Source organism: Castor canadensis, chromosome 15 (assembly GCF_047511655.1).
Source record: "Castor canadensis chromosome 15, mCasCan1.hap1v2, whole genome shotgun sequence".
Lineage (NCBI taxonomy): Eukaryota > Metazoa > Chordata > Mammalia > Rodentia > Castoridae > Castor > Castor canadensis.
In genome coordinates this window covers 28,378,650-28,394,045 of record NC_133400.1, presented here as the reverse complement: position 1 = coordinate 28,394,045, position 15,396 = coordinate 28,378,650, and the positions used below count along the sequence as shown (strand labels likewise).

General features: G+C 41.3%; 2 protein-coding genes across 6 annotated transcripts in view; one reads left to right on the top strand and one right to left on the bottom strand.

Moving 5' to 3' along the window:
• Psme3ip1 (proteasome activator subunit 3 interacting protein 1) overlaps positions 1 to 778 on the bottom strand; it is a 38,006-nt gene extending 37,228 nt beyond the window's left edge. For 2 of the 3 annotated variants that reach the window (XM_020164625.2, XM_020164627.2), the window contains exon 1: positions 553 to 777. The gene's annotated coding sequence lies outside the window, so the exon portion shown is untranslated. Of the gene's footprint in view, positions 1 to 552 lie in introns of all 3 variants that reach the window. The other variant, XM_074055952.1, reaches the window with a different exon arrangement.
• Positions 779 to 1,080: 302 nt separating this feature from the next.
• The window catches only part of Rspry1 (ring finger and SPRY domain containing 1), a 42,470-nt gene continuing 28,154 nt past the window's right edge, over positions 1,081 to 15,396 (top strand). The window contains exons 1-3 of one of the 3 annotated variants that reach the window (XM_074055950.1): positions 5,433 to 5,643; positions 8,954 to 9,115; positions 13,846 to 14,350. In XM_074055950.1, coding sequence (XP_073912051.1) covers positions 14,001 to 14,350 — 350 coding nt within the window. In that variant the 5' untranslated portion in view covers positions 5,433 to 5,643; positions 8,954 to 9,115; positions 13,846 to 14,000. Of the gene's footprint in view, positions 1,179 to 5,432; positions 5,644 to 8,953; positions 9,116 to 13,845; positions 14,351 to 15,396 lie in introns of those variants that run through there. The other 2 variants (XM_074055951.1, XM_020164629.2) reach the window with 2 other exon arrangements.

The window sequence follows — 15,396 nt, the reverse complement described above, 5'->3', positions numbered from 1 at the left end:
CTCTAAGCTCCCAATTCTCTAAGGTCTTAGCTCTTTCTGCAAAACAGACATGCTGGCTTGTTTTCTATTAGAAAATGCATTTAGCACCGCAAGTGGTACACACAAGTGGTATATGATAAATGTCTTTCCCATCCTGCAACTACATTCTGGGATTCAACCAGAACCAACGAGGGGTCCCCACATCTCTTGAGCAGCCTGGAACGGCTCCAAGACCTCTAGGGCACAACCGGCTCCTCACTTGAGGCCGGGATGCCCCCATGAAGCAGAAGAGTGGAGGAAGTGGGCCAGAGGCCCGGCAGTGCTGGGTTCGCCTAGAAAGCATCAGGGAACCTCCCACCCCGACCCATATGTCTTTCCGCAAGCTCCCTTCGCTCCGCTCAGACTGGGCCCAGCAAACTCCGGGTCCAGGCAAGTTAGGACACTGAGAGACTGCACGGCCTTAAAACAGACCTGGCCCTCGCCCTAACCCTAACACCAGCCGTAGTTAGCGTCTCCTCGGCGAAGAAGCCCAGGTTTCGCCGCCTGTCCAGGACCCAGGCCGCATTCACCTACCAGAGTGCGGGATCGAGAGTCCCTCACCTCGTCGGCGCCCACCCCAAACTGCCGCCGCAAAGGCCGCTCTCGCTTTAAAAAATAAAAAGAGAGAGAGGGAGGGAGGGAGAAAAAAGAAAATAAAAAGAAGGAAAAAAGGGAGAAAGCAGAAAATAGCCTTTGCTTTTGTATTCCTTTTGACCCTTCAGGGCTTCCTGTTCCTCACCGCCACAACAAAGTTCCGCCCCACTTCCGGCGACGTAACCCAATCAACAGCGCTCTTCCTTCCCCGGAGCCAGATGTAAATCCTGTGCCCCAAAACCCAACCGGAGAGACTTCATTGGGCCATTCACCCTTTAGCAAGGGGACTGGCCAGTTCATTCCTGGGGGACGGGCCGGGCCTCAGTGTCACGTGGTACCATCCCTAAGAGATTATTGGCTGTCAGGGAGAGGGTTTGCCACCGAGGAAGGGGCGTTTCCTAGGGGACTGAGGGAGGGCCCGGGCTGTACGAAGCGGGGGTGGGCCCTGCGCGTAATGGCAGCGCCGTGGCCTAGCGTCCATCTTTACCGCTCTCTTGGACCTGTCACAAAGGAGTCGCACCGCTGTCGCTGTCCCCTCCCTCTGGTGGGCCTGGGAGCTAGAGAAAGTCAGTGCTGCAGCCCGACCGTGCTGCTCGGGGAAGTCCCCTGGACGCGGAGTGGGAGGGAGTCGGAGGGCCGGGGACGCCTGTGAGGGAGGGGAACTGCCGCTAGAACCTGGGGCGGAGAGACCGGACTGGGGCCGAGGCAGGCTCCTGGAAGGGGCCTGGGAGAGGGTGGCGTTGGGCAGAACCCGGGAAACAGCCGGGAGGTTCTCCACCATCCACCAAGGCCCGCGCTGAAGGCGCCTGAAGAGCTTCCTGGAAGAGGGTGTTCCCCTTTTCGGGGGAATCTTGCCTGGAGGAGGCTCTTGGGGTCACCCTTCCGAGGAGGCTGCGGCTAACGGAGCCCAGGTGAGAGGCAGGTATCTCCGGGGGGGTGTGTATGGGGGTGGGTGGGCGCTTCTGAGATTGAGGGATGTACCTCGGAGGTGCTTGGGGCAGAAGGGGGAGAGAAAAAGGACGCCTCGGGAGGGTTTCCCTTTGTGGAGTTTGCGAATTCGGTGGGAAGCTGACCTCCTGCAGGTAGATTTAGAAACGTCTTGGGGTCGAGAGACGCCACCGTGAGAGAGGGTTCGGAGGTGGCAGCCAGACCTAGCGGATTCTCCTGCTCCGGAGGCCTGAGCTAAAAATTGGATAAGGACCTTGGGGAGAGGGGATTTCTGGACGGTTCTGGGAAGGAGACAGTCCCATCCATAGGGAAGCCCGAGCTTGGGGGGCGGGGGGGGAGGGGAGTTGGAGCCCGTTTGCCTCACTTTCCCTGTTTTTAGGCAGGAAGACCGAGGCAGAGCTGGTGTGCTGAGTGTGTAGTTGTATAGTTGTCTGAGTGAGGTTGCTCTCCCTGGAGTGGTGGACTTTAAACTTTTAAGGGTTGGAAGTGTCTATTATTGACGGAGTAGAGTTTTTCAGTTTTCCAGGCCCCTCGCCCACCATCTGCTGTCCTAACTCCTTGAATTCCTTCTGTAAAATAACCAACGCTGGGCACGAACCTAAGACTGTAATTCTACTACCAAACGAGTTGCTGGTGAGGAATCGAAGTGAAAGCACTTTCTAAACTGTAAAGCAGTATATAGATGTAAGAGATTTGCATTAATACAGTTGTTGATCACCTATAGAGTGTTGGGAGTCATATTGTACTAAAAGCTTCAAGCTTTGTAGTTTCTAAGGTCCTAAGGGAATCTAAACCCATGATTTCAAACCCTGCTTCCATGCGGGTGCAGAGATTTCCAGTTTTTGTTCCCTGACGTTTAATTTACTATGAACTTTTGATGGTGCTAGCAGGAGTTAATACTATATTATAATCTTTTCCTTCAGGAAGTTTTCCCCTGACAGCTGCAATTTTCCTCCAAGTAATTTGATCTCACTATTGTAAGCCCCCTCCCTCTTTTTCATATATGTATTCATGGCTGTTGGGTGTCTACAGGTAGTGAATATGTTTCCTCCCTCAGTTGTGATTTATAAGTTAGATGGTCTTCTTCCTGCTGTGAAATATTATACCTCATTGTGTTAGCCTCAAAGTATAGGCCCACTGTTTGCTTTTAAATTTCTCTTCTATAAGGTTTCTCTTAGTTTTTCACCTATGTAGGGTTTGCATTTCCTGGAATGATATCTTGCATTGTAGATCCTTCTTATTTTGAGGTTATAAAATATTTGTGTCCAGGTGTGACACTTTACTGTTGGTTTCCCAAAAATTGGGAGATTTATTTGCCTTTTTTTTTTTTTTTTTTTTTGCAGTACTGGGGTTTGAACTCAGGGCCTTCACCTTGAGCCACTCCACCAGCCCTATTTTTGCCTGGGCTGGCTTAGAACTGTGATCCTCCTGATCTCTGCCTCCTGAGTAGCTAGGATTACAGGCGTGAGTCACCTGCACCTGGCTATTTTCAATTTTTAAGCTAATTTGAATTTCCTGTTTTTCTAATCTTATATTCCATGGATTTTTTTTTTAAATCACTGTAGTGATTTTATGAGCTTCCTGATTTCCCAGGATGGTGTCCTGACCTACTGCTTATGTCTGCCCTGCATTATGCTGTCTTTACAGGCCCTTCACTTTTTCTGTACTCAGTGATATTTTTAAGCTATCGATCATAGGAAGCATTCCAGCATACTCTTTGTGGGCTTTTTCTGCTTTGTCAGCAAAATAACTTAACTTAGCAAGTGTTAAGAGGAAAGAAAAATTTAGCATTTTGTGTAATAATGTGTTAATCTATAGTGACTAGGAAAGAAAACCACAACTCTGAAGTGTTTTGGCAAGAGTTTATCAAAAGACATTGTGTTAACTTACTAAAGTGCATTTACAATAATCTGTTACAGCTCATTAGCTTCATTCATCCTATCAAGGATGGCATATATCTTCCCTAAGTAATTTGTTATAATGAAGAGGGAAATTACTTTGCGTCTTTTAAAATACAACTTTCATTGATATCTAAAATCTGTATAGTTTGGAAAAATCACTAGGAATTCATGTTCTGTATTTTGTGGTAGAATCCTTGTAAAGGATTCTAAAAGTAAGTGGAAAGTCAATAACCACCACATGGTATCCAAAATTAGAAAATTTTGAAAAACACAATAGTCAGGAAGTAGTGAATGCCAAAAACTTAGACCACCACCATTAGAAGGAAACTTTTACAAGTTTTTTAGAGTGCAAAAGAATGAATATTTTCCCTTTGTTTTATCTGTTTAGTAAGCCAGTTTTTGAAGTAATTTTCTTGCCAACCTTTATAACTATAAAAAAAGTGCAAAATTGTTACATTTTTCTCTCAGTATCTGTTCCAAAGGGAGTAGTTGCTAGTTACATATGTAAAAACAGTAACTATAGGTAAGTGTGGTATATACAGGTTAAATCAGGTAAACTTACCTTGTAAACAGTGGTGGGCTCTAGGAGAATATTTCCCTTTGTTTCTGAGCTTTTGAGAACTAAGCATGGAATTAGTGCATGCCCTAAATTTGTGAAGGATTGAACTCAACATGTAGCTTTCTCACTGCTTGAAATTACAGTTTCCAGGCATAATTTCTTGGATCCTATATATCTCAAATAGAAGGTTTGAAATTCCTTACTCAGCAAGTATATTACTGCCTCATAGCTTAATGTTTTAGTGTTAGGTTTTTTGTTTTTTGGTTTTTTGCTCCTTCTACCTGAAGAATTAAATTTCCTCTCCTTTGTTCACTTAATGCAGTGATTCTCAAGTTATGGCACCCACCCTGCTCTGCCTCATGGGAAATGCAGCTCCTTTTTTTCAGTTCTTACTGCTGCATAGTTATTCATTCTCACATATGCTAAGAGCTACTTACTTATTAACAATCTACCAAGTGAATGATTAGGGATTACTAAGACATAGTATCTGTAACCCAAAACTAAAGCCATTTTTCCCCTCAGGTACAGTGTTCTGATCAACCAGGTACCAGGCAAGGCTTCTCACATGTCACATACAGAATAGGGATTCCTACAATATTTAGGAAGGGTGCTTAATTTGGGGTATATCATCCATGTTATCTCCAAAATGATCTTGGTTTTCCATTGTGATTCCTTGTTTTTTAATTTTTCTTTTCCCTTTTCATTAGAATTACTATTTAGCTTTGGACTGGAGGTGTGGCTCAAGTGGTAGAGTGCCTGCTTTGCAAGTGGGAAGCCCTGAGTTTCAAACTCCAGTCCCACCAAAAAAAAAAAAAAAAAAAGAAGAAGAAAGAGGGACTAGGAGTGCAGCTCAAGTATTAGAGTGCTTGGTTAGTAAGGACAAGACTTACTAATTCCCAGTGCTACCCACAAAAAAAATAAATAAATAAAAATTTGGGCTGGTGAAGTGAATCAATCGGTAAAACAACTGCCCAGAAAGACCCTGAGTTCAAACCCTAGTGGCAGAAAAATACTATTTAGCTTCAACTTCTTAAAATTTATAAACTTTTCATTAGCCTTTCACTGTGTGAATAGGGATATTTGTTCCACAATATTTTAGCATATAATTTGAGAAATGAGTATATTGCAATGCAAATAAAAGTCCTCTGTTCTCTTTTGCTAATACTAAGGGTTGCTTCAGTGTTACTAAGTTCCTGGAAATTTGATGGGACCAGTGGCCTCCTTCTTGTTGACTTCATGCTTTTCCCATAAGCTTTGGTTAGGGAGCCAAGTCTATTGTCCATTGCCATCCTTCATCCCTAATTTCATCTCTCTTTGCCAAGAGCATTTTTTTCATCTTTGCTCAGTGCCTGGTATGAAAGCCTTGGACTTGGATGGTGACATCTCAATTTTTTTTTTTTTTTTTTGGCAGTACTATGGTTTGAACCCAAGGCCTCACACTCGCTGGACAAGCACTCTACCACCTGAGCCCCTCCACCAGCCCTTTTATATGTTTGGAATTTTTGAGGTAGAGTCTTGTTTTTTGCCCACTAGTCTTGAATCACAGTCCTCCTGATGTCTGCCTCCAGAGTAGCCAAGATTATAGGTGCGAGCCATTGGCACCCAGCTCAATTTTTTTAAGTGGTAAGTATTTTGGAAGCACTTTTCTATTTTTATAGATTTTACAGTAAAAATACTTAGAATAAAAACATTTATTGACTACCTATTGGGTATCCAATTGAGTATACAGTTGGGTGTTTTTTAGACAGCATTTTAAGTAGATGTCATTAAGGAAAGCATTGACACTCATTCTGTTTACATACTTCCTTTGCTTAACACAGAGTTTTTTCAGTAGAAAAGTCTTTTCCCTTTGGATTTGAGTATTTTTGTAAAACACAGCTATAGGACTTCCTGTTATTTGATCTCCTAGGGGAAAAACTCAAATAGTATGGAATATTGCATCTGTTTTTCTCCATTTACTGCAGCTGTCATTAGCAACTTACCTCAGTTCTTCCTTGGTATTTCCTTTTCGGGTGCAAGGCAGATTTTTTAATCCTGAGGCTTCAGAGATTATTTACCGCTTGCTGCTTTTTTTACAGTTACTTGCTTCTGGACATTCTTTGCTCTATCACAGGCCTAATTTTAATTTTATTTATTTAATTTTTTTGGCAGTACTGGGGTTTTTTGTTGTTTTATTTTTTGATGGGTCTGGGGTTTGAACTCAGGGCTTTGTACTTGCAAAGCAGGCACTCTTATTGCTTGAGCCACACTTCCAGTCCATTTCACTCTGGTTATTTTGAAGATGGGGTCTCTTGAACTATTTGCCCAGACTGTCCTCAAACCTCAGGCCTCCTGATTTTAGCCTCCCAATTAGCTAGGACTACAGTCATGAGCCACTGGTGCCTGGCTACTAGTACTGAGGTTTTGAACTAAGGGGCCTTGTGCTTGCTAAGCAGGCATTCTACCAGTTGAGATATGCTTCTGGCTCCTAAATTTTATATTTTAATACATGTTTTTAAGACATAAAAGGATTTGTCTTTTCTCCTTTGTACTGTTTCATTTCAGTACTGTGTTCTGTAATCTTTCTGTCATAAAGTTTCACCATATCCCTTTTTTTTTTTCCCAAGCATTAAGTTTTGTTTTGTTGGTAGTGGGTTTGAATTTAGGGCCTCTTCTCATGCTTGCTACGTAAGCACTCTACCACTTGAACCATACCTCCAGCTCCTTCACCTTATTCTTTCTACCTTAAGTTTCTAACTTCAAATATCACTGCTAGTAGATTAAAAAACTCTCAACATTTTAGGGGGAAGTTTTTTCCAGATACTCTTTCGCTACCAATTCAACCACAGAAATAATCTAGTTTTCCCCAAAGGTATACTTTCTTAAACCAACCTCAGTGAATAAGAGAAGTATCAGTCATCCCATGCTTCTCCTAGACTACTCAAAGTTTACGATCTAGGGAGTAATAGTACCCTATGTAAATTCACCTCAAGTGCTTGGTGCTGCTGCAGATAGGTAACTTTGAACATCTAAGTGACAGGTAAAAACACTATGAAGGCTACCTTTCACTTGGTGGGAAAAGTGAAATTCCACCCTAATCCAACTATCACTCAGTATTCCAGGGGGACTGGTTCCAAGACTCCTGCAAATCCCCAAACCCATGGATGCACAAGTGTCTTATATAAAATGGTATAATATTTGCATAGAACCTTAACACACATCCTCCCCTGTGCTTTAAACCATATCTACATTACTTATAATACTAATGAAAGGTAAATGCTGTGTAATTACATGTTATACTGTATTGTTTGGGGAATAGTGACCCAAAAGATGTCTGCATATGTTCAGTACAAACACAGTGGTTTTATTTTTTGTTTTTCCAGTTTTTTCAGGGTGTATGTGTGTAGTATTGGGGTTTGAACTTAGGGACTCATTCTTGTTAGGCAGAAACTCTACCACTTGAACTACACCCCAAGCCCCTTTTACTTTAGTTACATTTTGAACAGGGTCTCGAGTTTTTGCCAGAGTGGGCCTGGACACCATCTTCCCACTTACATCTCCCATGTAGCTAGAATGACAGGTTCTTGCCACCATGCCCAGCTGTTGGTTGAGATGGGGTCTTGAGAACTTTTTGCCCATACTTTCCTTGAACTGCAGTCCTCCCAATCTCTACCTCCTAATATCTGGCCGTTTTCAAATATTTTAATCTACAATCAGTGGAATCTATGAATGCTGAACCCATAAATATGGAAGGCTGGTTATATTTCATAGCCTTTCCCTTCTCTCCTCAACACACTCACTGTCTTAGGGAAAATCTGAAAACATTTTCTAATGAGAGAAAAATCATTTCCAGTCTATAATATATTGTTGCCATTTATGCTGTTTGATTTAGCCTTGGGTGGATTGTGGGGTGAGGGTTAGAAAGAATACTGCATCTTATAACACTGTTTTGGAACCATGAGGTACAGGTTACAGCAATAGAAATTTTATGCACAGCGTCTTGTTTTTCTTTCTTACAATCATTTATTTAAACCTCCTTGGTAGCATAATCCTGAAGTCTTCTTTTCAGGGAAAAGAAAGTCCTGTCTGTTGCTGATGTGCTTAATGACTGGATGAAGCAAATATTTAAAGAGATGAATCATTGATTCCTGGACCATTTGTTAGAAAGAGTTAGACCAGCTGGCCGGATGCCTATGTGGTTAGCTGTCTGTGAGGGTAGAGGCCTGTTTTGTATTGATAGAAAGTACCAGAAACTCATTGCTTTAACACAAAATTTACAGACTGCAAGTTTGATTTACTTTTTTTCTAAAAGGAATTTGGAAAAATAGAAATGTAAAAATCATAAATGATACAGAAATGGAGAGAATAGTCTTTCTTTAAAAAGAGAGAAACGAGGCTGGGGGTGTGGCTCACTGGTAGAGTACTTGACTAGCGTGCTGGAGACCTTGAGTTTGAACTCCAGCACTACAAAGGTTGTATATATTTAAATTCTGTGGCTAGCTCCTCCCTTCCCCAACTGATTTCATGAACTAATGCTGAGAAGTCTTCCAAGTTGAGGTGAATCATACAGGTATTACAGATGTGCTGCCATCCCGTAATCACTAGTGTTCCTCATTTCCATTCAGCCGTTCAACCCTGGATGATATCCATAAGCAGGTGATGCTTCCTGGGGTGGATCTGGTGGGAAATATATGGAGCTATTTTTTACTATTTATTAATTTACAAACATAATAGGCTTCATGATGACATTTTCATATGTGTATATGGTCTATTTTTTTAATTTTGTTGATATGTGTTGTACATCTCACTAATGGATAATGTTTTTTAATGGTTATTTTGGCTGACATCTTCAAAGGACTACATTCAAAGGTAGTTCCATTTTTCTGGAAAGGGGGGTATATTTTTGACCCTATAAGGATCTCCCTTTAGTATTTCAGTTTGTCCCTTCATATAGTCTGTAGGTTCTACTTGCTGTGCCAGGTTCTGTGGTGGATACTTTCACAGAGATTTCCAGACCTGGCTGCCATCAAAATCACCTGGGAACTTTTAAGAGAACAGAGGCTTGGGCCACATCTTAGAAATGTAGATTCTGGCTATGCTGGAGCTATATTACGAGGTAAGAACTGTTACAATCACCATTTTTTAAAGTGTGTCAACAGTCAGGTTAATTAGGATACATAACAGTAAATAATGCCAGGCCAGGACTTGCACCCAGGTCTATGACTGTGAACCTCATGTGCTGTACTGTAGGTGAACTCTGGTATCCTGTGCAAAAGCTGTAAGCTATCACTGTCTTAAAACAATGGACAGTGAAAATGGGACACATATAATCTTCTTTAGTGAGATAAAGTTGTCTAAAATGTTGTTTAGACTTATCATCCCATTGACAGTCATGAATTCTTTATATGAAAAGTATTATGAGAGTTCAGTAGTTGTGCACACCTAAAATCCCAGCACTCAGGAGGCAGTTCAAGGACAGCCTGGGCTACATAACAAGATACTGTCTCAGATGAAAGAAAGAAAGAGGGAGAGGGAAGGGGAGAGAGGAAGAGAAAGAAGGAAAGGAAAGGGAGGGAGGGAGGAAGGGAGAGAGAAAGGGTATCATAAGTAGCTACCATTTCCAGATAAGCAGCTATGCATTTTCCTAAATAACCTCTTCTTTACACCTGGTTTTCACAGCTCATTCTTTAAAACAAAAATAGTATTTGGTTATAAAGTATTTGAGAAGTTTTATTTCTTTGATCTTTTTGGTTTGGTAGTTTTTGTTTTTGTTTTTTGTTTTTTGTAGTACTGGCAGGGAAACACAGGGCCTTGAGCTTTCTAGATAGGTGCTCTACCACTTGAGCCATTCCACCAGCCCCAAGAACTTTTTAAACTCCATTTTGCCAAGACTGGTGATATGTACTTGTAATCCTGGCTTCTTGGGAGGCTGAGGCAAGAGGATCACTTGAGCCCAGGAGTTCAGTGCCAGCCAGAGCAACATGGTTAAAACACTCTCAAAAACAAAGCAGCCCCCCAAAATTCTACTTCCTTCTCTGACAGATTTATAGTTGGCATCATTTTCTGGGTCATTTAAGGAAAATGACTCTTTTTGGAAGCAATTGACCCAAATGCACTTGAATTCAGTTTGGAAACACTTCCAAACTTAGATTTTAAAAAATTCCTACATGTATGGTATGTCTTCTAATCACCTTAAAATTGTACTAAGAAATCTGTATAAGTTACTTACTCTATATTCCAATTATATAAGACTTAGTAAAAAGTTTTTCAGGCAGAATAAAGTTTAGGAATTGAGATCCAACAAACTGGCTTCTTTACAGGCACCCTCAACATTGTTTCTTGTTAATTATCTATATCTTGTTAATTGTATCTAATGTTACAAGATTCCCCTAGTCTTTCCCCTTTTAGATTTGTTTTCTGGGATTTTAAACTCACCTTTACATTCCCAAATCATTTTCAGTGATTTTTGATATCACTGATTCATCTCCTTTCCTCAGCTGCGCCTTCCCTAATTCAATGTGTCTGGTTAGATTGAATCTATTATTTGAGTCTTGTGTCCCATCCCTCCTTCCACACTAATAGTGTGGAAAGACTCTGAAACATTAGAGAAACTAGTGGCATCCCTTCTGCTCTGGCAGTGTGGTGTACAGTCCTGGGCCCTCACCTCTGTGGGGAAGCATTTTGGAATTGGAGAGCACTTTCTCAGGGGATGAAGCATTCCCCAAAAAAGTTCCCTTGTATTGGATCTTGGACCACTTATTTCCATCATCCCCAAAGTGTTACTTGGTTTAGCCACAGATTTTTATAGCATTGTGCATAAGAAACTATGATAAACCAGAATGGATTTCTTTTGTTTTTATTTTTGCAGTGCTGGGGATTAAACTCAGGACCTGGTACATGCTAGGCAAGTGCTCTATCACTTGAGCCATGCTCCAGCCCCTTTGGGTTTTTGTTTGTTTTTTGAGCTATGGTCTTGTTACCTTTGTCCAGGCCTGTTCCTACTGAGTAGCTGGGATTACAGATATGCCATCATGCCCAGCTGCCAGAGTATGGATTTCCATACAGCCTTTAAATGGAATTAGGTAGTTCTATATATAGAAAGTTGTGGTATTAAGTTTAAAAAAGCAAATCACAGAATAGCATTTATATCATCATCAGAGTTATGAAAAAACTAATTTGTAAGTGCATAATAAGTGTGGAAGCAGATACCAATACATTTTTAAATTGAATGGGTTTAGCTAGAGGGACTTTCACTTTCTCTAGACTTATGCAGCATTTAGGTTTTAAAACTGAATGGAATTTTTAAATAAAATTAGTAAAGACTTTGTTACATGTGGGCCCAGTGCAGTGGCTCACATCCATAATCCCAGCTACTCAGGAAGCAGAGATGTGGAAGGATTGTGGTTTGTGGTTTGCCCTGGCAAAATGTTAGTGAGACCCCATCTCAACCAAAAAGCTGAGTGTGCATGGCTGTAGTCCCAGCTACCTGGAGGATCATGGTCTGATGCCAACCCAGGCACAAAAACTTGAGACCCTATCTGAAAAATAACTGAAGCAAAAAACACTGGGAGTATGGCTCAAGTGGTAGAGTACCCATCCAGCAAGTGAGAGGCACTGAGTTCAAATTCTAGTATTGGGTGGCGGGGGAGGGGGGAGTGTTAAAATGTAACACTTTAAAATTTCAAGGAGGTGCTTCAGTGACATAATTACCAATACTACTAGTAGGCCTGTCAGAAAACCTTTCATCTGAATCAGTCCAACAGTGTCTTATCTTTGTAATATCTGAGAAGAGCCATAGCATCTTGTTTTGTTGTTGTTTTGTTTGATACAGGATCTTGCTATGTAGCCCACGCTGGCCTGGAACTCCCCATCCTCTTGCCTCAAGGGTGTGCCACCAGAACTTGGGTTCTTAAATGTCTCCTTTTTTGGTCCTTTTCAGAAACTAGCATAACTTATAAGATCAATAGAATTTTATGGAAATAACTCTTTTTAAAGAGTTATTTTTGGTTTCTTTTTTGGGAGGGGTTAGGAGGAAGTGCAGTTTGAAGTCAGAGCTTTACACTTACAAAGCAGGCACTGTACTGCTTGAGCCATACTTCCAGTCCATTTTGCTCTGATTATTATGGAGATGGAGTCTCACAAACTATTTGTCCAAGTGTCCTCCTCTATCTTCCCATTCTCAGCCTCCCAAGTAGCTAGAATTACAGTGACGAGCCACCAGCGCCTGGCTCTTCTGTCTAAGGATTGGATTCTCTTGGTTACCCACTCTCTGGAGGGAATCGTACCCTGGTCCCTGCAGTAATAGGAATGTCATTTACTTCCACTCTTTGCTGGTATAGAATGTGTTCTCTGTTGAAAAGCTATTTCCAGCTGAGTCCTTGCATCATGTTCCTACCTATATACTTTAGTCACATTCTTATAAGTGCAGCCTCTAAATTTTAAAGACAGCCTTGCTGGTTTTGGGGAACCAAGGACATTTGTGACATTAGTTGGCTCAGCCTCTGCTGCCTTGGTACTTTGGAAGCAGATAATGTGAGTCTGTTTCCTCTCCTCTCCTTTGTTTTTTTTTCTGGTCCCATCTCCTCCCATTGCTTTCCCTTCCCTCTGCCCTCTCTATGCAATATAATTGTATATTTATACTTAGATGTGTGAAGACTTTCCTATTTCCATTATTTTTCTGTTCTCTCCTGTGAGCAGTAAACTTGGAAAATGCTGAAAAGAATTTGCTGTGAATCCATCCAGAATAATGGAAGTAATCTTTCTCTATTAATCTTACCCACAGTTTCATTTGTGTCTAATCCTGATCCAATGCTCAGGACATGAGGAATTAATTGTAAATAACTAAATGTTGAGTGTAAACTACACACTAGTATTGTCTATTTTTTATGTGTCCTAGTCTCTAGCATGTTTTTTACTTTTTGCTACCAGCCCTGTGGCTCCTGCTTCCAAATCTTTACTTCTTCTAGACCCTAACCAGATGTTCTCAGTGAAGAACTAGTTCTATCATTTAGTTTTGTGATGGTAAACACACTGTGTGGAATGAGAATAGTTGTGAATTCCTGGAGGGCAGGGACTGTGCCTTCCTTGTCTTTATTCTCCTAGTCCTAGCTGGTGCCTGGCACAAGGTGCTTAGTATTTTCAGACAAAGATAATGGTTGCCTCTTATTCTTAACTTTGTAGCAGGCATGTTGTGCAACAAACTGATCATTGTGAGAAAGTAACTTTGTAATATAAATTCTCATTTCCCAGAGTCTTGTTACATAACAGAAAAACTTTTTAACTACTTATATGATTTCTGTAATTCTTCAGTGAGCTTCCTCTGAGAAACCAGTGGTTTGTCATTTGAGAGGAATATTCTCTTTTTATTCTTTTTGTTATCAAATGGGTGCTGTCACATTCCTATCAGAACTTTTTCAACAATAGACATCTGTAATTACATATTTTATTTGGAATATTTAATTGTCCCATTGTTTAAATGAAGAAAGGAGATGATTCACTTTTTATCACAAAATGAGCCCTTGAAAAAAAGCTTCACACATTCTTCTAAATATTTCTGTATTGATAGGAAGAATTACACCTATGGTTTTTAAGCATTGATTGAAATTTCTGTGGTTTACAAGGATATAGTTTGGCAATAAACTTCATAATATAGAGATGAAAAGGAATTATTGGTTGTTAATTCTGTTATCCAAAAATAGTTCTTTGTGTTGGACATCTATAAAAATAGCCAAAGATGATTCTTAGTTGTAATCTGAATGTCTATAAACCAAACTAGGAAAGCTTGAGTAATTCAGTGGCCAAGAATCTTCTATTCATTTTTCTTTTCTTTTCTTCTTTTTCTTATAGAACTCCCAGCAGATGACCAGCATTTCTCATAGCTGATAATGTTGAAGATCAGCCCTGCAACTTTGTTTGGCATTCTTTTATTAAAAACAAAGAGAATGCAAGCTCCTCAACTCCAGATTATGAAAACGTTACTCGGAAAACTGAAAACTATCTAAATGATTGTCTTTGGTTGGGCCGTGTTCTTAGCAAGCAGAAGCCTTGGCCAGGGTCTGCTGTTGACTCTTGAGGAGCACTTAGCCCACCTACTGGGGACTAGAGGTGCCACTTCTACCATGGGTAATTCCTGTATCTGTCGAGATGACAGTGGGGCAGAAGACAGTGTTGACACCAACCAGCAGCAGGCTGAGAACAGTGCAGTCCCCACTGCTGACTTGAGGAGCCAACCCCGGGACCCTGTTCGGCCTCCAAGGAGGGGCCGAGGACCACATGAGCCAAGGAGAAAGAAACAAAATGTGGATGGGCTAGTGCTGGACACACTGGCAGTAATACGGACTCTTGTAGATAAGTAAGTACCTGACTCCCTGTCACCTCCAGTGGTAGGGAAAGGGTTCTGCCAGGAACCTCAACTTCTGGACTCCTTCAGTTCATTTAGGTATATTCAACAAGCCTTGTGCTCATAGGCCAAAGGAAAGTATTTCTCCTCTGATGGCAGAGTAAATGATAAGATTTGATGTTTTTGCTTGCTGTTATCCACTCCTGTATGGAATTGTCTAAACATTTTGGTAGCAGAAAACAGTAATTAAAGCTATGATCTTTATAGGGAATATAGGGAGTGAGTTTTTGTTGCTAGCTACGTTGGAATGGTTTCATGAAGATTGTTAGTGTGCTTGCCCAGCTAGTCCACTGACAGAGTCAGCATGAGTTGTTTTACAAAGAGCATGGCTGCATTACAGCTTCTGTGGGCAATTAAGGACAAAGGTCAAGGAGTGTTTCTCGCCCCCTCCTGTTTTAGGTGAATGCTTTGCCACTTGAGCCACTCCGCCAGCTCCCCCTCCTGTTTTAGTAGTTATTATTTGGCCTCTTAGACCCATTGGGGGAGTTTGTAAGTTGAAACTGTAGTGCACACCTGAACCTCTAAGAACAAAATCCCAGACTGGGAAACAGTGGAATTAAAGGCATTATTCAAGTTGAAAAAACATATTACTGTAAGGTTGTTTAGTAAGTAAGGGCATAAATTTTAGGACCATGGTGGACCTGGGTTCGGATTTGGCCCAACCACTTACTGCCTGCATGACACTGGGCAAGATACTTCTCTAAGCCTCTAATCCCTCATCTGTAAATGAGAAGAATGCTTTTCCTTCAAGAATTGTCATGAGATAATGATATAAGACATCTAGTGTAGTGGTGGTGGTGGTGGTGGTAGTAGTGATTTTCCTTTTTTACGTTGGAACTGGGACTTGAACTTGGAGCCTTATGTTTGTTAGGCACTTGAGCCATACCCCCAGCCCTTTTTTGGTTTTGTTACTTTCAGATAGGGTCTCTTATTTTTGCCTCAGACCATGACCCATCTACTTATGCCTACTGCCTTGCTGGGATTACGAGTACATACTT